Source organism: Excalfactoria chinensis, chromosome 12 (genome assembly GCF_039878825.1).
Source record: "Excalfactoria chinensis isolate bCotChi1 chromosome 12, bCotChi1.hap2, whole genome shotgun sequence".
Taxonomy (NCBI): Eukaryota; Metazoa; Chordata; class Aves; order Galliformes; family Phasianidae; genus Excalfactoria; species Excalfactoria chinensis.
The window spans coordinates 7,071,287-7,092,667 of NC_092836.1; the positions used below are offsets into that span (position 1 = coordinate 7,071,287).

The window sequence follows — 21,381 nt, forward strand, 5'->3', positions numbered from 1 at the left end:
ACCAAAGAGAAAAGATCACTGTGCTCCTGCAGAACTCTGCAGCAAATCCACTCATTACACACTGTGCACAGTTTTGGTCTCCCCCCCTCTGAAAGGTAAAGGAAGAAGAAAGGTACAGAGTGAAGAAGGTCTATAAAAGTCTATTAAACATCACGATGCCAAGAAAATTCCTGGCCACACCTCTCGGTCTCTGCTCAGTCTTGTCCCAGTGCACACAGGGAAAAGAGGCACCAAACCCTGTCCCAGTGCTGCCTGGTGAAAACATGGCATCTCACCCCATTTGCCATGGCAAAAGGGGCTGGTGCTGCCTGGGAACAAGCCAAAAAAACTCCTTGAGCTTTTCTCAGCTTTAGGTCAAACGAATTCCAAGCTGAAATACAAGGAGTTACATCAGAAATGAGCACTGATAATGCAGGGGTTTGGACTTGAGGTCCAAAAGTTAAAGTTGCTCAATACTGAATTGGGCTATATGTTTCTGGCTTATATCAAAGACGGAAAATTCATGGGACTCAAAGGAAATCTCAGCAGTTCTTTGCATAGAGGAAAGCTCAGCTATCACCCGACAAGAAAGCTGGCTACCTGCACTGCAGTTACCCACAGGGAATAAGGAGCCAGATTGGATGTACTTTCCAACACAAGATTTGTCAGTTCCCAGCCCTTTTTTCCCTTGCACATGAAATGCTTCCTAAGCACATTCAGGAAATATCTTGCTGTAATTACACTCATTGTAAGAGGAGGGAGGTAGCATTCATAACGTTTACTTTCACAGGCACCTTCTTCATTTGAAAACGAACTCCACACAACACACAGCATGCTGCCAAAAACAAAGAGATTCACACCAAAAACCAGACATCATTACACCCACAGGGTCTGGCTTCACTCTTCCATCCCATATCTGTGAATTCTAAGGCAGAAAATGAGGCCCCTGAGGTGTCTGCAGGGCAGAAGATAAGCAATGAAAGGGAGCTGAGAGGTTGATCCCAAACAGCCACCTTCTTGTTCCTGCTCCCTCTCTTCACTGTAGATTTTGTTTAGTCTTTAGGAGGCAGAGACCACAGTGACTGAGAAAACACAACTGATGCAGCTACGCTGACTTCAAAGGAGATGATCTAAATTTTGAGCCAGTGGGGAGAACAGAATTTGGTGTGTGCAGTGCAGATGGAGAGTTTAAGTTCCTGCTGAGGGGACTCTGCACTCCCAGGAACAGGACTAATTGGCTCAAGCCATGTCTCCTGACTGGCATTTCTGGTGTTACACCCGCAGCAGGGGGCTCCAGGAGAAAGGGACAAATAGGGCTATTACAGCAGTGTTTTCTTTCCCTAAAACATGGGCGGAAGGTGTCCAACATTTGTTAATAGCAGTGATTTTGTGACAGCTGAAGCAAAGCCAGCTTAAAGCCAAACCAAGTTTACAAATGTGTTGGTGATTATTTTGAATAATTAAATGGTGTAAAACCCAGCTGTGATGAATAGCATTGGGGTCACAATTCATAAATAATTGAGAAGAGTGAGTTGCATTTGATCATCCTGATCAAATTCTACTCTCTGGAGAATAAATGTTTGTCCTGAATACCATCAACATTGTTAAATGCCTCAATATTCCTGCTCAGCCATCCAGCCAGCAGTCAATTGAACTAAATCACTTTAACACCTTACACATTTGCTTTCCTCATGAATACAAAATGTTTCTAACTTGCACAATGGTTTTTGGGCACCATACAAAACAGCCACTCTTTATAGACAGTAAACAAACAGCGACGATAAATGTTTTAAATGATCCCATTAAAAACAATTCCCACATACAGTCCTGTCTTTACTGCAGTAAGTAAAGAAGCTGTAGATATTAGGCCACCTATTTTGTTTCATTGCCTTGTTTGTAAGCAGAGCTGCCCGTGTAATTCACATGCATCAAACAAACACACCTCTTTTTGCTGATGGGGAAGCCAGTACCCACAGCTCCAATGCAATTTCCTGGGGCTCCTCCTGTTTCCTGCACTTCTCAAAGTTCAGCTGTGATTTTGATTAGACTGAATGCAAGAGATGCCTAAAAGCTAGGCAGAGAATACTGACTTCTTAGTGCTCAACCGCAGTCCATCCTCACACTATGTGATGTTCACTATATTTTGGCAGTATGGGTTTGGTAACCCAGTCAATGCAAATGGCTTTCATTTCTTTGGAATTACCTCCAATTTATAGCATATTTATAGGTCAGAATCTGTCCTAGACAGCTGGTAAGATGCAAGTTTTAAAATAGTTACTTTAAGTGAACACTCACAAACAAGTCCTGAAATCTTTATCTTCAGTTTTACTGGAACAAAACAACCAATTGCTCCCATATCAATGGAGGAAGAAGGACTCCAGCAAATGACACAGTGCAAATGGAAGGCACAGCTATAGTTCGGGGCTTTCACTGAAGACCAAACACTATTATTCTCTCTCACAGTGTCTACTGTTTTTGCTCCTTTTGGGCCAAGGCTAAGTACCTACTCAGTGTGACTTGATAAAGCAAACTCTGGGCCAACAGGACTAAAATAAGCTGCAGATTATAAGAGAAATACGGAGTTGAAAACAACTGCTTGTATCTTCGTGTTGCAGGCATATAATAAAAACCTAGTATGGTTCCCCTTAAAGGGACTAATTGCAATAGAAGCCTGCCTCAGACCTTCTCTCTGTGGTGTGGAGAAACCTGCAAACATCCAGTCCCAGACTGTTCATACCTGGTAGCAAATTGGTCTTTCCCTCTCTCTTCTGATGCATTCAAGTATTGCATTTACCTGACATGACAACATCACACAGATGTCACACAGCCCCTTATTATTAATACGCAATTAACTTTAGGAAAACAACACTTTTATTAGTGGATCATTAAATCATACCTCAAAGTCTTCTGAGAACCCATGCTGGTTATTAGAATACAGCTCACTGATGTGTTTAACAAACTGCTTGACGGGAATTGCTTCCATATCATCTGTAGAAAGAAAGAAAGATATTCAGGGTTGTTTCATATGTAAAACTCTCAGATGCAAACTTGGAAAATAAAGGACTGAGTGAACACACGTAGATCTGAGCTCCCATTTGCAGAGCTAGTTCAATATGCAGTAATAAGAAAGCCTGATAAATCTGCACAATTTTGATGTACATTCATATTATATTTCTAATTCTAAGCACTGCAAATACGAATATTGAGTCTATTCCCTGTGATTCTTATTTAAAAAGGCCAATTGAAATTCAAGCATTGTTTAGTTCTTGTACACAGTTTGCAGGTAGCTGTGAAGGGAATGATGAGATCTTCTCTCCTTCCATCTTGTATAAAAAGAACAGTGTAGACTGTGTAGGAAAGCACAGATCATAATCGCACCCAGTAAGTTTTTATCAGACTGAGCAGAAGCAAAGACTTTTCTCCTGGAACAGAGAAATTACTAACTTTTTCCTTTTTACACAAAAATATATCAAAAGAGAGAATTTAGCATTAAATTGTCTCCGAGCTGAAGAACAAGGAACATGACACCCATGCTAATTTGAGCTTTCTCTCATGTCAGGCGTTATTCTTAACACTGAACACGTCTTCACTGGACCACTTGCTCTTGTTCACCATCATGCAAACGCTACCCCATATTCACTGATAAACAACCCACCCAAATTTTCTCAAAAGAAAGAAGCTAAATGCTTGACCTGAACTGAAGACAAACAAGAGTATTTCTAGCATCTATACCCATGGACAGGTCCTAATAAATCTGGAATGTAGGACGGTTGCCTTATTTCCCTCTCTTTCTCTCTCTCAAAAAAGGCATAGATGTTGTTATAACCACCACTGCAGTTGGTAGAAACACTGCGCTTGCCAAGATTCATTAGTTAATATTTTCAGTCTGGCATTTAGGAAATGTAAATTGCTATACAACTGTGATTACTTTCAGCATGTGAAATAATCTATCGCCTGATGGCTACCATTGTCTGACTGCATGATTTTATGGCAACACACTGGTATTTATGTATCCCATTTAATATTCTTCTGAAGATTGCATCCAGTTTATGTTTACTCCCAGTAATTCAGTGATGTATTTTTGCTCTCATTTTGCAGCCATATGGTTTGGTACTACAGCTGCATTATAATCTGGATTCCTTTCCTTTTGAACATCTACATTATGATAGAAAAAATCCAAATATTTCTACAGATACTTAGCAAAATTTAACGATAAATAAATAGATGTGACATTTACTGTATTCAGAGTGAAAGATCTTTGGCAGCTAAAACCCCTAAGCTGTCACATATGCTTTTCTTAGCAAAGGGTATGAAGATCTGTATGTGTAAATGAGGTTCTACTTTGGCAAGAATTTTATAGATCCAGCCCTGACAACCTGATTGCTCTCCAGTTGATGGCAGTTAATATTGACCATGTCATTACTTCTCTACTCTTATTTTATCAGGTAGCGCTCTGGGGTGGCTTTTTGCATCTATTGACATTTTCAGATTTCAATCAGCTCTCTTCTATTTTATTTACACGAGCCAATTGTTAAAGATATGTTTGCAATCTGATCACCTCCCGGTGTAGTAATGCTACTTTAATTAACCACATGCTCATTTTCTGAATAATAAAGAATTCAAAACATTTGACAAGTGTATGTTCATCTTAGTGAAAAGCTGCAGAATGTAGAAATGCTGGCACTTAGCAATATTTAAGTGCTAACATTTATTTTGTGTAATACTGAGTATATCACCATCTCAGAGCAACATTTGTATTAATATTTTTGAAGCCAAGACACTTGAATGGAATGAGCGATACGAACAGCAGTCAATAGCAAGAGCCTGTAAAACAATCTTTCCTCTCCTGAAAAGTAACATCCTAAATTTCCCTGAAAATAGCTTGTGCGATGATAGCAATTTCACACACTGTCACTAGAAAAGATCCATATTTATTATTTTTTCTTGAGTAGTCTAGCCCAGCTGAGACCAACCAAGATCAAGGATTCGCTGTAGCAAACTCGAGTGTCCAATTTAATTTTGCAGAAGGTAGAATTTAATTTTAATTGTGATCTGTGAGCCAAAAAATACATCAGAGATAACATGCTCCCCAGTCCATTGAATCCCCACCAATTTCAAGGATGGGTCTGTACCAGAGATCCATGGCAAAACAGGGTTACCTCTCCTTTATCGTCATCACTGCATGGTGGCAGCATCTCTCCACCTTTATAGCCACTGTTTATTCACTTCTCTGCTGTTCACTATCCCTTATTTTTCTTCTCCCATTTTCCTCTCCTGCATTTTCTCTTCTACAAACACTTTGACTCCCCACATAAGCCATAACCCAATGCCATTTCTTACCCCATTTGATAACACGGGAAACAAACAGCAAATGAACAGTAAATACTCTTGACATATGAGGTCACTGGGAGACACGGAGCTTATGCTGCTGAAGTTGCCCATAAACTCAGGAAAACCATGTTGAAACAATTGTAATGTTTGATTTGAATGATTTTCCAGCTTTTATACTGCTGGGATAACGTGGCCATGCTGACCATGCAAGGTCTGTCAGGAGAAGCCATCCCTTGAGGACTGGAGATGTGAGCTGCCCATCTTGTCCCTGCTGCTAGTTGCAAGAAGGACGCTGTAAGACAGAGCCTATTACACTAACCAACAGAAAAGGAAAGTGCTGATTTGGACCTGTAATTTTCTATTCATGTCCTCCAACACTGAGCCCTCAGCCAGGAGCATTAATTACTCAAGCTGCGGTATATGTGCATGCTTAGTCGTGGGCAGTTTGTTGGACCTCTGGTGAAATACATACCAATGTACTCAGTACTCTGAAATGATATCTGCTCTGATGTTACCTGAAGACAGCTTTGACCTTCTCTGAGAAAAGCAACAGATGTAGCTAAATGCACAGAGAATATGCTTTTCCTTGCACTGCTTTCAGTCCAAAGGTTAACCCCCCACTCCAACATGAAAAAAAAATAGACTTTGATGACTGTAATTCTTTTAGTCAATTGAAGAGATTAAGGAATCCTATAATGGCTAATTAGGAGCCTTAACAGATATTCTGTGTTTATTTCCTTTTGCATCATATACCTTTTCCCATCCAGAAACCAGAGTGACATTTGATATGGCCTGTATGATGCTTATATCTTGCAAGATCCACACATTCTTCAAAGAGAATAAGGAAATGTTTTAATAACATACCTTCACCTCTGACACCACAGACATAATTACAGCTCTTTCTAGCTTGGATTTAACAATCTGTTGTATCAGAGTAAGTAAAATGTTTCTGGATTTACATCATTACAAAATATGAATCTGGAACCTTTCTAGTATGCTCAGACATCATGTTATGCAGAGAAAGAAGTAAAAAGGGGCAAAAGGCTCAATACTTTAAGATTATATTTATATAAATACAAATATATATGAATGTTATTATAAGCAATGTAATTTATAATAAAATTATTTACAATCAGATACTACTGAAGCTGATAGATGGGGCTGTCTTTCAGTACTATCCCAGACAATGAAAACTTGGGTGGAATTCCCATTTTCACTTGCAGGTCCACGTATCTGAATGGAGTATCACAACCACAAAACCCAAGGGGAGCACAATGCATCTCATTTCCTTCTAAAAAGGAGAATGCCAAGAAAAAGGGTGTTTGTTTAGAAAGGATGGAAGAGGAAAACCTTCACTTATACCTCATTTTCTAAGAAGTGGCAGCAGACAGTGCAGAATGCATACACTTTTTTGGATGACAGGCACCTTCAAAAGAAGCCCAAAGTATGCAGAAGCAATAAAGTTAGGACAGGGTTACATTTAAAGTCGGACAATTAGTAATCCTACCAGGAAGGATTTTCCTCAACCTCCCACTTAATAAGCTGCCTCAAAGCACTAGAAGCCAATTGCAAAAGAAAAATGGAATTTTGTATCAGAGATGGCATTTCCACATAATAAGTTCTAGGAGACACTCTGACTCATTTATAGCCTGCGAGCTCACCAGTTGGTTTAGGGGTATTGGAGTGGAATAGACAGTTTTGAGTCAGGAATTAATCCAGAAGGTCAGAAGCAAAGCACTTCTTCATATTACCTTGCCTAGTTAGGAGTTTGGGTTTCTCTTAAGACTTTACATTTGATACATGCAAAGAAATCTTGGTATGAAGATTCTCCTGTGTCTTTCACAGTGTGTAAAAATGCTTTTGTTTTTTTCAACTATTATCTTATGCACTCTATTAAATAAATCCAATACACTCCTTATATCTTATTCCTTACTTTAACATGAAAGCTTGTTCCACCACAGTTCAACAGCCATTCCATATGTACTAGGTAGAGTGAAGGCTGGCAGAGCTATAGCAAAAGCTTGCCTTTACATGCAGTACTGCAGGAGAAGTAACTACATGAAGTGCAGTTCAGCAGATTCATTTCCACAGCCAGTAATGGGGCACTGAGTGCCCAAACTTAAATAGGATCCATGCAGCCGTATCAAGCTTTATCAGAGCACACACAGCACATGGGATGTAAGGCCCCAATAGGTCTGTACCTGGTGTCTCTCTAGAAAAGCAGCTGATCATAAAGAATAATGCAAAGATTAATAGCACACCCTTGGGTGAAATTCAGCCCCAGCTGAGGCCAAGGTTATTGAGAATGTCCCATCAAATTCACTGAGCTCAGGTGTCCACCTCTGGAGAGAGGCTCCAAAGACTTCTGCATCTACAGACTGTAAGCAGGCTCTGAAGTGCGCACATTACAGGGACCAAAAACTTCACATACAGCTCAGATTTTGGCACTGATTGAAACTGAAATTGAAATGTTTAAGCAGGCAACTTCACTGCCAGCTCGTGCCCTAACTCACGCTAGTACTTGACTCCACAAGTAATCCCACGCATAAAAATGGGAGGTGCCCCACTTTCTTCAAAGGATTTTAGATTTAATGCATTTGAATTACACATATTTATACAGTCAGAGCCTTTAATTCCGCAGCACACTGACTTTCCTTGCTTAACTATTTAAAATAAGGATGCAACTGAAGCCATTGTATTTCATGTGGAATAATAAATTTTTCTGACTGATCACATTGCTTTCTGTATAAAAAAAGGCCAGGAATATAAGAACAGTTTTATCTGTATAACACGAGTATCAGTTGATTTATGATACAACAAAGTCATTTAAAAACTCTTAATACTGAGTAGGTCTTTGCTTTCTGTGGAGTTTGTACCTGCACACATACTAAGAAAGCAATACAGTTGGATACAACAAGCAAAGCAGTAGGAGCTCAAACTACCTGCTGAAAGTAGCTGGCATCATCTCAAAGCCAGTGACCTCACTAATTTAGAGAAATCATAAATCTAAGTTTATAATCAAAGTAACGCCATTTAGATAAATGAAGATAAATAATAAAATACTGAGAGTTGATTATGGGGGATACCCTTCCCCATTAATGATCACATTTTTTAGTTATTTGTTTAATCAAGCATTGTTTTTAATAAATGTCTTTCATTGTGGAAAGACATGGAGCTGTAAGCACACCCGAGTGTCCTGATGAGGTAGGGATTCTGAAGGAGGAACACAGAATCCTTTTCTGCAAGATAATTATGAACTACTGGTTACAATGAAGTCAAATGAATACAGGGGCGAATTTCTGGCAAAGGAGAGACATGTGAAAAAGCAGAATATGAAGAATCACCTGTGTAATACTGCAGCTACATTCATCCCTCTTGCTTCAAGATTTTATCTGCTACAATGCTATTAGCTACGTGTCAGTCAGGAATATAAAGATGTTAATGATAAAATTCTATATGTGTCAAAATAAGAGCTCAGTTTAAATCTGCTTGTACAAATCTTAGATTAGGGTATCATTAATTACAAATGTAATATCAATACACTTCTTCCCTTTAAGCAAAAAACCAATTTCAATCCAAGAGAATGAAACAATGAGAATTTTCCATTAGCACAGACATTAAACATGATCTTATTTGGTACTGACTGCTAAGGAGCACAACTCCAATCTCACACATTTCCATCCTCTGGTCCCAGCTGTGCCATTAATTACATATACTTATTGCATTTAAGGTTTAAGCACACAGATGTGCAACTCTGGAGCTCTCTGCAGTCCAGCATGACAGCTTTCTGAAAAGGATCTGTTCACATTCCATGTGGCCATCATAAAAATGTGTTTGGGTGATTCAGTCAACACATGAAGCCTCCACTTCAAGTACCATTATTAGATAGCTACCAGGAATTGTTCTGAGCACTACAGGAGCAGAGCTGGTGGCAGAGAAAAAAGGAAGGTGAATGTTCCTTGAAATACCTTGATATTTTCCTGGCTTCAGAGGATGGCTGTTTGCAATACTGCATTCATGGATTTAATTGAAGCTGAAGATAGGTACAGCTCACAATATGGTGCTGGAACATAAATCCACAGGGAACAGAAAGCAGGCAAAGTCTTAAACAGCTGAAGAGCACTACCTCTGTGCTCAGAGAGAAACTTTATGCCCTTGAGAAACAAGTCCTCAGCTTCAGTTAGCACGTCCCTCCGTACCTCAGCAGTCCCTGGCACAGTGACTCACACAGTCACAGTCCTTAGCCCTGCTCCTCTGCCTTGGGATGCACCTTGAGACAGCCACATCTTAGCAAAAAACAGTGAGACACCAAGGCTCAGCAGTTTCCTTGTAAAGTGAGATATCTCTTGAAGAAGTATAACAGTGTTTCTCCCACAGATTCTATCACTAGTTATTTTAAATATACTAAATCAGAAGCTAGTGAAAAACAAAACAAAACAAAACAACAGCCCTAATCTACTGCAATGCAATACACAATGTGATCCAAGCACTGGGAAGTGCTTCTGAGTCTTGCAGTCTAGACCTAGCTGAAAGGACTGGCATCACATCTGAGACATTTTACTTCTATTAAAAATGGTGAAAGACATCCAGAACAATATGCTAAGTGAACCAGCTGCACGGGCCAGCTGCTCTGTTCTTTACGATCTGTGTTTCTCTGGACTGTTTTTTTTTTAATGTGGAGTTTTGAGCTTTACCTTGGTGTCAGTCCTCACCTATCTCTGTACTGATCTCAGGACCTGGCAGCAGAACCACAATGCCTGTTGTGCCCGTGGGCTGGAAGAAGAACCTGGAAAGCCACAGCACATTCCAGAACAATGCATGGACCAGAGCAGAAATGCTCTGAACAAACGACAGGGGGAGGATGAAAGAAGAATTGGTGCTTATTACCATCTATGTTACACAGAGGGGCAATTCTGCACTGCAATCATGGAGCAGGTCTCGCAATAAGAACAAAGGAGGACTGATAGGGGTATCTATCTTTTGTCTTGCAGCATGTAAAACATACAGCTTTGCAGCTACAATGCTGCTGCTACTCCCATTCAACTCTACCAAAATGGAACAAGTGCAGATGCAACCCAACTATGGAAAAATAAACAGATGGGAACAGAAGCTGGTTTGCTGAGGGAGATCTTGCCCATACCAAGCGTTGTAGTGAAGATATCCATACAAAGACGATGTACATGTGGCCAAAATCAACTGGGTACATTGGGCAAAGAAACAGGATATGGAGAAATAATTTTGTTTAGTTGGGTTGTAGGGATGGTTCAGAATTCTGCCACTGATTATAGATATGTCTGTCAGGCACAACGCTTGTGTGAGTTTACATTTACTCCTCAGCTGTAATATCCAGTGGTTGACTCAGTTGATGATATCTCCTTTGTCCCATGTTTCTCTAGATCAAGTAGTGTAGATAATTACGAATAATGATAATGATTTGGGTCTCAGAGCAAATTCGCACAGCAAACCACATGCCTATGGGTGATGTGGCTTCATGCGCAATAATCAAGCGTGTGTGCCATGGGAAGTGAAGTAGATAATGAATAAAACCATTCCAAAACTTGTTTACATTTTGGACCTAAAAGGTTATGCTGCGTATCTTCTAGAGTTATGCTTTAGAATTCACAGATCCAAGGAAACAGAGGGCATGTCAAAGTAAGAACTGAATGTAGCAAAGAAATAAGAATGAAAATGAATTCTGAGTATGCCAGCAATGTCCGCAGAGCAGAACAGAGACAACAGCATCACTTCCAAGACCCCTCAAGTTGTATCAGGACATCACTGTGCCTGGTTTCTGGGCCCATTTGTGGGCAAGAATGAGCCAACCCCAACCAGCTACAGCTCCCTGCATGCTGTGGATAGGCCCTGGCCAGTTTGTAGGCATCTTTAGGCACACTGCTCTGAATTGCCACCAGCGTGGCTGCTTGCATGTAACTGAAAGTAGAAGTTGGTCCACTAAACTGTAGGTGGTAGATGCATGGTTCCACAGGGATCTATTCCAATATCTTTTTTAAGGATGCATTGTCTAGGGCTTCACAAGCTAACAAGATCACTTCAAAAAACATGCTTTTGAGAAAATGCCACTTATATTTTAATGTTGCAATCCATGTAGCAAAATAACACTTTCTCACATGCTTTGGCAGCTCCCACCAGAAAATTCCAAGGGCTTATCAATTCATCAGTTGCAATTAGTTCAAAGGAGAATTTTGTTACTTAATTTTTTGAAGAAATTTCAGTGGGTGGCCTATGCAGGAGCAGCAGCTGATGTCAGAGAAGAGTATCATTTAGCAGTGAGAGCATCGGGGGAAATAGGTGTCTTCTGTATCACCAAACATAGGAAATGTGTGAGAGAGCCCCAAGATATTTTCAGGAAGTGCCTCCGACCTTTGGAAAAAGGCAACGTAGCTGGAATTTACGTCTACTAACTTTGAGCCTTATTACAGACCACCTGTACAGGTAGCAGTTAATAAACAGAGGGAGGTACTTCCAGAAGGCACTCCCTTCCACTGTGCTCACACCAACAATTTAAATTACAGAATACGACCAAGAAATTCAGAATACCACCTTAAAGTGACAAGCACAAACATCTGATAAGCTGAGGTCAATCCAACATTTTGGGTATGTTAATCTTGTGCATGAAACCAAGCAACATCAAACAAGTCAGTGGCTGCAAAGGCCATTATAACACTGAGCTGTTCTCTCTCATCACTGCTTCAAGGGAGCTGGATCCTCGATAATTCCCAGTGGAAACACCTCATTAATAGAATACAGTGCTAAACCTTGCAACCAGCTTTGCTCTCGACATAGCTGAGGGGAGAATTTGACCTTTGATAACTTGATTAATACCAAATTAACAGATGGTTTTGAACTTCACTTGAGACTGCGTGCTTATCTTTGTGCCTTGCTTTCTTCCCTGAGACCCAACAAACACCACCTCTGCTCACATCAAAAGTGGGGGGTAAATGCCCACATCTCAAGCGAGAAGTGGAGCTGTGCATTCCTTGTCCCCAACCCACCCCAAAGGAGCAGTTGGTTTCACTTTGGATGCGATGTGTTGGTGTTTTTAAGAAGTGTTGCTTGTGCTTTTGACATTTTACAAAGGTTATTCTGAAATTTCTATTAAAACAACATGGGAGAGATGCCTATGGAAAAGTACAACGCTGGTACTCACAGCCCCATTACAAAGCACCTTATATTAAATGCAGCAGCATCAATACCACCATTTATTTTTTTTTTAACACACAATTTATCACAAGTACAACATCCTCTTCTTTGTGTAATCAAACAAGACTTAAAATAGCAAAAATATAGGGATTAAGTCCACCTTACCTGGAATAGGTATGATGGGAATACTTTCATTGGGGACCACGCGGGGTGAGCTGCTGTCTTCCACATAGAAATGGGCAGTCTGAAAACACTTTCTGTTAAAGGAGAAAAAAAGAAGAAAAAAGGTTCAGGGTGTGAAAAAGCCCCAAATTTTGCACGTTTGGCTTTTCCACTACTGCTCCAGACCTACAGATGTTACAGTTTTAAAACATCAGTAGATAAGATATTTGAGTTCTCAACAGTTTCAATCCTAATTCCAGACTCTGGTGTGCTCTAATTCATTGACAGCTGACATCCACCCACCATAAGTGCCACTGCATATTATTCTGACCACTGAAAATGAAAGTATACTCATAGAAGTCAGTGGTTGCAAAACAGGTTTCAAATACATCATTCAAAAGCTGCACACAAGAATCATTCAGCATACAACTTAAACCAAATCCACCTAAGACACAACATTTCCAGGCAACACACACTTACTGTAAAAGTTTCTGCTATGTAACAGTGGACAGATGGTAATACAGCATCTGTAACTGCTGCACGTCACGAAAGTTCTGCTGTAAAACTTATCCTTCAAACATTACTGTTTGTATTATAACACTGGAGCCACATAACCCTCACCCCATCCTCCTCCTGCAAACTTGTATGACTACAGAAAAACACAACAGACACTTTGCTCGGGCCCCAGGACTCATCACTGAAAAGGCCCATAAAGAATAGGAGAACATAAATCCACCTGACTTTCTTTACCTGTATTTAATGCAAAGCAGAGAGCACAAGCTGGTCATCACAGAAAAAGTACTGAGCAGAATAACATGAAGAGATCCGAGGAGACTCTGCATGGTGATGTTAACTGAGGCAGGGTTTTCCAACACCAGCGTCACTCCTCATTGCTGACTTAATGAGCTGCTTGAGGCTGGAACTGAATATTTAATGAGCCTTGCTTGGTCTGAGCAGCTATTGTGACAAGAGAAGGGTCTGCTCTCATCTGTCAGGGTGCTTAACAATGGCTTCCCATGGCAGAGATGCCTCCCTGCAGCCCCTAATGAACTGCTCAACACCTGGGCAAAGTTTGCAGGCGACCTTCTGAGCTGCACCTTTTGTCAAGTGTGCCGTTTCCCTTGCGTATTTGCATGGAGTGGCTTACAAGTTTCTGCCTTGCAGTCTGCTCCTCTGTAATTTGGGCATTGTGCTCTACATAGAGAGCCCACTCTGTAGAGCCAGCTTTGCTGACATGGTGCAAGCAATTTGTGCTGCCTTTGTTTCCTACATCTAGACGTGCCAGAGAGCAAAAAAGTTGCTGAAAAGCAAACCACTCTCTTAGGCAAAACCAGAAGCTAAAATAACCATGGGCACTTGCTTTCTGCTTTCTATGCATTTGTACTTTGTTCTACACAATCCCGGCGCTTTATAATGCGAGCACATGCTGCAGCAGCACAAGTACAACTTAAGACAATACAGAAGCAGGAAAGAGCATATTTCACAGCATGGAGTAACTGTCTCATAGCAGCTTTCTATTTTCAGACACGACGTCTTGCATTGTGCTGAAGTTAGTTATTTAGGCAGTATGCTTTTGTTAAGAAACACCATAAGGTGAGTTCACACATGAGGATTCAAGATGCACAGGAGTCTCAGCATTTAAGAACAACGGTTCAACTCCCCCCATCACGCTTGCTCCCCATCCTCCTCTTTTTTTTGGCAGCCTTTATTTTGGACAATGCACACCCTGGGGGCACACAGCAGAATAAATCAGTCACACAGAAAGGAAGAAACTATGAATATGAAACAGGCAAAATGTTCCTGATTTTGATATATTTGGGGCTCTTTCCCTTGAGTCAATACTACAGAAATCCTTGAACTGCTTCTCCTTGTAATGAAGGCCTTAAGAAGGTGTTTGATAAAAGGACAGACCTTTACTTAGGGATTTACAGGATTTTTTAAAGCTGATGATGCTTAAGAAAAGCAATTATTTTTTGTAATTTGCTATTTTAGACTCTGGGAGACTCTGATAGGCTGCCATTATGGTTTTTTAATGCAGGCATAAGATAGCTTTTCCTTAATAGCTTCAAAACATGTAATTGTATTGCATAATCACACGGTGTGATACTGTAAAGCCCACGGTGGTGATAGCTGGATACCCAGAGCAGCATATCTCTGCTGAGCACAACACTGGAATAACAACATATTAAATGAATATTTCACACAGTAAAGTTTGCTGCAATCATTAATGTCATTAACAATTCTGTGTTTTATGCCCGGTAGACTTTCTGTAGCTGTTTTTGAAAAGACAACCACCACACAATTTGAATAAAGGTTTTCTCAGTTACAGACACCACACTAAAGCACACCCTTATACACATATATCCCATAGCATGCCAGATATCGGCAGGTTACATGAAGATATGCCTCAAAAACTCCTTTTTCAACCTGCTCACAGCTGCTGTAAGCCCTCCATGTTTACCCCTGAGCTCCCTGAACACGGCCTGCAATGTCCATACCCCAGGTGACTCCCCCATCTCTGAGGTTCCCAGTGACAGTGTGAGGCAGTACTGATGGGATGAAACTCAATCCTGCATGAGTTTTCCAGCAAGTTTTGCTTACTGGACCTCAGTCTTACTCTTGCACCTCTCCTCTTTGCAGCACCAGGAGGGAGCATCCATCCAAGGGTGCCACACAGACATCTTCAAGCACTGAAGTTTGGGTTATGGCCATTTTTCAGCCTGACCAGTTAAGGAGTTGCCTGGATACAAGAGGAGTCTCTTGCAAACCCATCTAGTTCGATGTAATACATACTGATAGCTGGGACCCAGGCTACAGGAAGCCATGTCAGAGAATTCAGTATCTGCCTTCTTCCCCAGTTTAGGCTGCTCTTTTCTATCTCCTGGCATGATCCTCTGCCCATTACCCTTCTCCGTACACAAACCTTAAGTGGCAGCAGTTGCTAAGGCTACGAGAAGAGGCTGCAGTAAATTTGTGTGTCTATGGGAAGGGCTGCAAAAAAGTAGGTATGAGAGCAGAAAATTGCTTGTTTCAAGTCACTGGACAAGCAGCCACAGAGAGAAGTGGGAATGGAAGCAAGGCTAGACAAGGTGTAAGTCTACATCTACTTTCATGATGAGCACTTCAGCTTGTAATTTCTAACCTGTGTGTATACATGTCGGGCTGCTTGTGCCCGTGTGTCCATTTGCTCAGAAAACCAACAGAGCAGAAAGAAACAGATATATATATTTTTCTTTTTTTTCCTGATAGATGCAATCCTTACTGAATGAGCAATCCCGATGTCAGCAGCATCCGCGAGGATTACAATTTTAGCAACTGAAACACTAATTTTAGAGTAATCCTACATTCAGCATTGGCTGAGGAAAAGCAAATCACAGCTTTGATTTTTCACTTCCAAAAGATTTCAGAGCCCCCACATATTTCCTGCACTATACCCAAGAGTCAGTTGTCTCTGAAATACGCCTGTGAGCAGTGAAGCACACCGTTTTCTCTAGCCCCATATGTTTTTTTGGCTCCTTTTCCCTAGGGTACAATAACTGTGCGAGATTGTGGCGATCAGACACACAATTGTCACATATGGACAGAAAGGCAGAAAGTACAACACTGAGAGATTAGCATCTCCCTGGAGAAGGGGCAGAGGCAGGGGCTGGAGAGCAAAGACAACATTAGGGAGTGAGTGCATCCCCCTGCCCAGAGTCTTTTTGCAGAGATACTGACAGCGCTTTATTAACGCAAACTAGCAGAATGTTAAATGCAGAGCAGCAGCACCTTATTATCACACTGCAGGCAAAAAGAATATGCCGAGAGATGGTCCTGATTAGCTGAGTTAGATGCTTGTTCCATCTCCGCTGAACAGAACAGCAGATTAGCTTCAGTGAAAGAAGAGATGTCTCGTGAGATTCTGACACTCCAAAAGGGTTTCCTTGGTTATTAGTTAATAAAACTCAAGCAGCTTCTCCTTTATACTCATCTAAAAGCGAGAGAGAGACAGCCAGATCAGACCACGGCCTGAAAGCATGGATGCATTTCATTTTCTCATAGAAGATAATGCCTTTGTGTTTAGTTAATTTTGCCTCCAGTACAAACACACAGCGTGTGCTGCAGTCCATGGAGGTCTGGGAATAGCTGGGAGGGCAGCATTTGGCCTTTGCTCCATGCACTCAGCCTTGCAGCATCCCCTGATCTGTACTGACAAGCGAGGGACTCACACTGCCCAGGAGCAGCTGAGGCAGAAGGAGAAGCAGCAAGGGATTGCTGTGGTGGGGCAATCAACTGCCTGCACAGTGGCTCGCTGGCACCATCAGAACAGCAGCTGAATGTGGGAAAATATCAAAGAGGAATGCTTTGCTTTCTGGGGACGTCCAAGAGCTGTGTCCTTCCTCACATGCAGAAGTGAGTGGCATGGCCATCGATCACTTGCACGCGAGGGATCTGCTCTTTCTTTCCACATAAGTTTCTGTTGGCTGGAGCCAACGCGTATTCCCCCTCCAAGGCTACGCAGATTTATTCTTTATTTCTCTAATAGCACCATGGAACTCTACGTTCCTGGTTTCTTTGCAGCTACTCTATTCTTGGGTCATTACCTCCTAATGCATGTCCAATTTGGGGCAGATGGCTTGAAAGGGTCCTGGATGCCTATTCACTATCATCAGTGCAGGGCAAACCTTGTCCTCTGGGTACCCTTATCCAGAAACAGCCTCCCACAGATGGAAACTCAGCAGAACGTACATTTGTTAATGAAGAGGTGCTGCAACCACCCCACTTTCACACACAGCCTCTGCCTCGTGGGCAGGACAGACTGAGCAGAAGTCAAACCAAGATCTACAATGGACCTTCATACCAGGCTGCACAGGACAGGGCTTGTACTTTATTGAATGCAACCTGCATACAAGCATTCAACCACCATGCCCCTCCATCCCAAGGGGGGGCTGCAAATAACGACCAAGTAGGGCTACAAAGACAGGAAATTATCCTTTTCACTACCTCTGCACATTCATTCTCACTTTCAATAGAAGAAAAGATGCTTCAGATTCTCATTGAACTGTTTTGCATGTTTTCCAGGAGACACAATTAAGATTGCTTTCTGCTGGCACCAAAAACAAGAGTATGTATGCAGTCAAGTGTACTAGTAACACATGGCTCTGCACTTTAAACTAGCTTCACTATTCCTTGGCAAGCATTTGTCACTGTCAGAATTGGCAATGACTCCTCAGAAAAGAGCCACAGACTACGAAACAACAGAAGCGCTGCAAATCACGACCATGTCACCAGCAGAGCAGTGGATGGGAGCCTGGACAACAGCTGTCTGCAGTCTGCACTGTTCTAGCTGGGGTCATCAGTCACTGATTTTTATGAGCAATAAAACTGACTCAAGAGCTCAGAAGAAAAAGAGAAGAGAAAACCACACAGAAAAAGCTGATCTTATGAATATGAATAAGTGAGCAGCATGGAGCTCTGATATGCTGTTCATTGTATCAGAGGGACATCTGCATTTACTCTTTTTCAGCCAGAAAATGGCTTATATTGCCCCAATTTTCCACAATTATTTTCCTTCTCAGGTCTTAATGCTTAACGATCAGAATCTGAAAGCTTTCTACAAAAGAACCTATGCTGTGCAGGAACAGTAACGCTGTGAGGGCTGACTGAACTTGAGCTGTGGGAGGATATCCAGAGCAGGAATGCATAAAAATTAGGACAGCGAAGGAAAGGTGATAAAGGTGGAAAATTTCCCCGTGACGTTCCTGCATTTCCCTCCTGAAGCCATTTGCCTTCTCCCCAACAAAGCAATCTCTGCCTGTAATCTTCTTGAGCTGTGCTGCGCATCATACAGAGACGTTAACTTGAGAGGTCTAGACAGTACATGGATAGATTTCAGAAGTTCACAGCTGCCAAGTCCTCGGCAGACAGAATGGTAAGAAGGAGGCTGTCCCTTTCTGAGGGCTTCCTCTGAGCAAGGAGGAAATGCTTTCTCACACCTGTGAGCTGTGGCACACCAACATACAGCTCCATAGAAGCCAAGAGGCTCCAAATGCTAAATGATCACCAGTCCAATTGCACACAATTCAAACAGAGAGAAATAAAGACAAGAAAAAGGCAGATAGAAGAAAAAAAAAACCCAAAGGTGGACAAAACTCAGAGACCGTATTTGGGATGAAGAACACACCGCTGGTAGAATTCTCCATCTGAAAAACTAATCTGCAAACAAGGCAGGGGATTTTTGACACAGAAAGACAGCTAATTTAATATTGTCAGCCTAAATTTGCCAGCTGACTGCACAGCTCTCCACGAAATTAAAAATCCTCTTCTCCCTATCCTCTGAGATTTCGATGGCAGCTTCCTGCACCAGAAACACACACCCATTTAAATCACGCATGGTACTGAACTCAGACATGATACAAAGAATAATCACTTTAGAAGGCTATAAAAATGGCTAAAGAGTCCCAAAATGACAACACGCACCAAGAGGAGCCGCTTTCAAGTCCTCCCCCCTCCGTCAGCTCTGTGACCGGAAAGCGCCCAGGTGGCCAGTGTAGAAAAGCACTTAGAAAGCTCTTTAATTGCAAATTTTAAGTGGATAAATCTTAGTTTAACTCAGCACAAACATTTTCCACGCTTCCTTCTCCCATCTTCCTGTGCTCCCTGGAGAATGGCAAAGGCAATCGCGAAACCTTATTTGTGATGACACTTGGCCCTGTAACACTTGGTAGCTAATTACTCTCCTGGTGACCTCTGACAGGGCTAGCAGCATCAGACCTTCCCTCCTGCTTTAATCAATACTCACAACAGCTGTGTTGGATACACTCAGCAATTTTACAGATGACTGAGTGGGTTTACTCATCAGTATTTTCTACTGCAGGAGAACAAGCTTCCTAGTGGATGCATTACCATTCAAACGTTTAATGTCTTCAGGCAAAGAAGGGGGGTAGAGAAACCTATAGGTGGTATCTTAAAATGGTTTAAAAATTAGGTATGCTTTTAAAAACCAAAGGCAAGCCAGACGTATTCATTTCCTGCTCTCACAGGCAACTATTTATTAATGCAATGTTTGTGCCACAAAACTAGAAAAACAGATGAAAACAAAGACAAGCTTTTCCTTAGGCAGTTCCTATAAAACGCATACTTCCAATGCCCCAAACATAATGTAATCTTAAAAAGGAACCTAAAACTTCCTCACCGACAGAAGCTAAATTTAACTGAGTGAAGAGTCGTTCTGTAATCACAAGAACTGCAGCAATCAGAGAAGATTGCCTCTTACTAGAAAGGAGCTTTTAGTAGCACCTCTAAGAACACAAAATTGGGCATACTTGATATTATCATTTCAGGACATGAATTCCCTTTAGGATGAATCTCAGGAGAGGAAAGAATGAAAACAGAGGGTAGCACACCAGGAGGTTAAAACGCAGGTATTTTTAATGCAAAGTGTAATTCATCTGGATGAAAACTGTGTTATAAGAAGCACAATATAGACAAGATCCCAGCTAAGACAGGACAGCAGAAACTTTGTGTTTGGAAAACTCACCTAATCCCTCAAAATGGAAGAGCCCTGCTTTTCTCTTTGCAAAAAACGTCATTTCCTTCCTTCAAATGCAACATCAGGACATTAAACTGGGAGGTATTTTAGGTATGCCAAGGCACAGACTGGAACCTAACAACGCAAGGATGTACCAGCAACCTCAGCAGAGATTTCCTGTTTTGAAGGCCATGCCCGTCTTCAGGCAGAAATGCCACAGTTTGTTAAACACAACGAAATACTCAATGGGAAGCTCCCTCATCAGACATACCCATTTGCACCTGGACAAAAACTGCATGGGAGAACTAGGAAGATTTCCCAGCGCTGCTGGACATAATTCATGTTCAGAATATTTGGGGCCAGGGGGGAAATAATGAAAGTGTGATTATTTCCTTCCTCTTTTCATCACCGTGTATTCAGAAGGTGGGCCTATTTCACTATCCATTTCAAAAAGAAATTGCTACTTAAATTTTGTTAATGTTCTATTTCTTAACTCTGTTTAGAACACAATTAGACATGGAACAAAAGGACAACCTTTAGAAGCATAGCACAAAGGAAAAGAAAAGAGCAGCTGGCACCAAGAGCAGAGAAGCAAATTATTTAGTACCTGGGAGATAATGAGAATGCTGAAAAACACTCCCTAATGGTAGTGCTCCGCCAGAGCTACGTCCGTCACCTCATCACGCTAATACGGACAGACCGGGTGGCAGCCAGCTGCTCCTCCCTCCCCACCCAACTCCCTGAAAGCAAAGATTTGTATGCTGCCGAATAATAAACCTGGACAGAAGTCTTGAGGATCATTAATCTCGCTATCAATCAACCCATTTGGAGATTCGCTTCTTGCTGCTGTTGGTGCTAATGTGGCAGCAACTCAAGAGCTCTGGGGAAGTCTGGAGTACCCGTGTCTGAAGAATTGCTTTAATGAGTTTCTTGCATTCAAAGGTTAACAAATGTGATGAGGAAACAAACTTCAGAGACAATAACATACCGAGCTCTTAACCAAACCACTGAGGATACTGCACTGTGTATTCTGCTCCAGTATGCTGAATACATCTCTAACAAGCTCTACAAAAACATGAGAGTCAGACCCCGATGACCTGTCTGGTATGCCAGGAGAGATGCAGGTACATAGTGTGAGCTCTGCCTGCTCCAACACGCCTTAGCTGCTCAGCTATGTACCTTGGGCATAGCTCTGCATGAATAGGAGCTATGCTGCAGGGAAGCAAGTTGTATCGCCT

The 21,381-nt window shown here is 41.6% G+C and overlaps 1 protein-coding gene across 1 annotated transcript in view; it reads right to left on the minus strand.

Moving 5' to 3' along the window:
* PTPRG (protein tyrosine phosphatase receptor type G) overlaps positions 1 to 21,381 on the minus strand; it is a 379,786-nt gene that overhangs the window by 24,864 nt on the left and 333,541 nt on the right. Inside the window, exons 15-16 of the mRNA XM_072347365.1 lie at positions 12,637 to 12,728; positions 2,876 to 2,967 (exon numbers count right to left, since the gene is read on the minus strand). Of these exons, the coding sequence (XP_072203466.1) occupies positions 2,876 to 2,967; positions 12,637 to 12,728 (184 nt within the window). The remainder of the gene's footprint in view (positions 1 to 2,875; positions 2,968 to 12,636; positions 12,729 to 21,381) is intronic.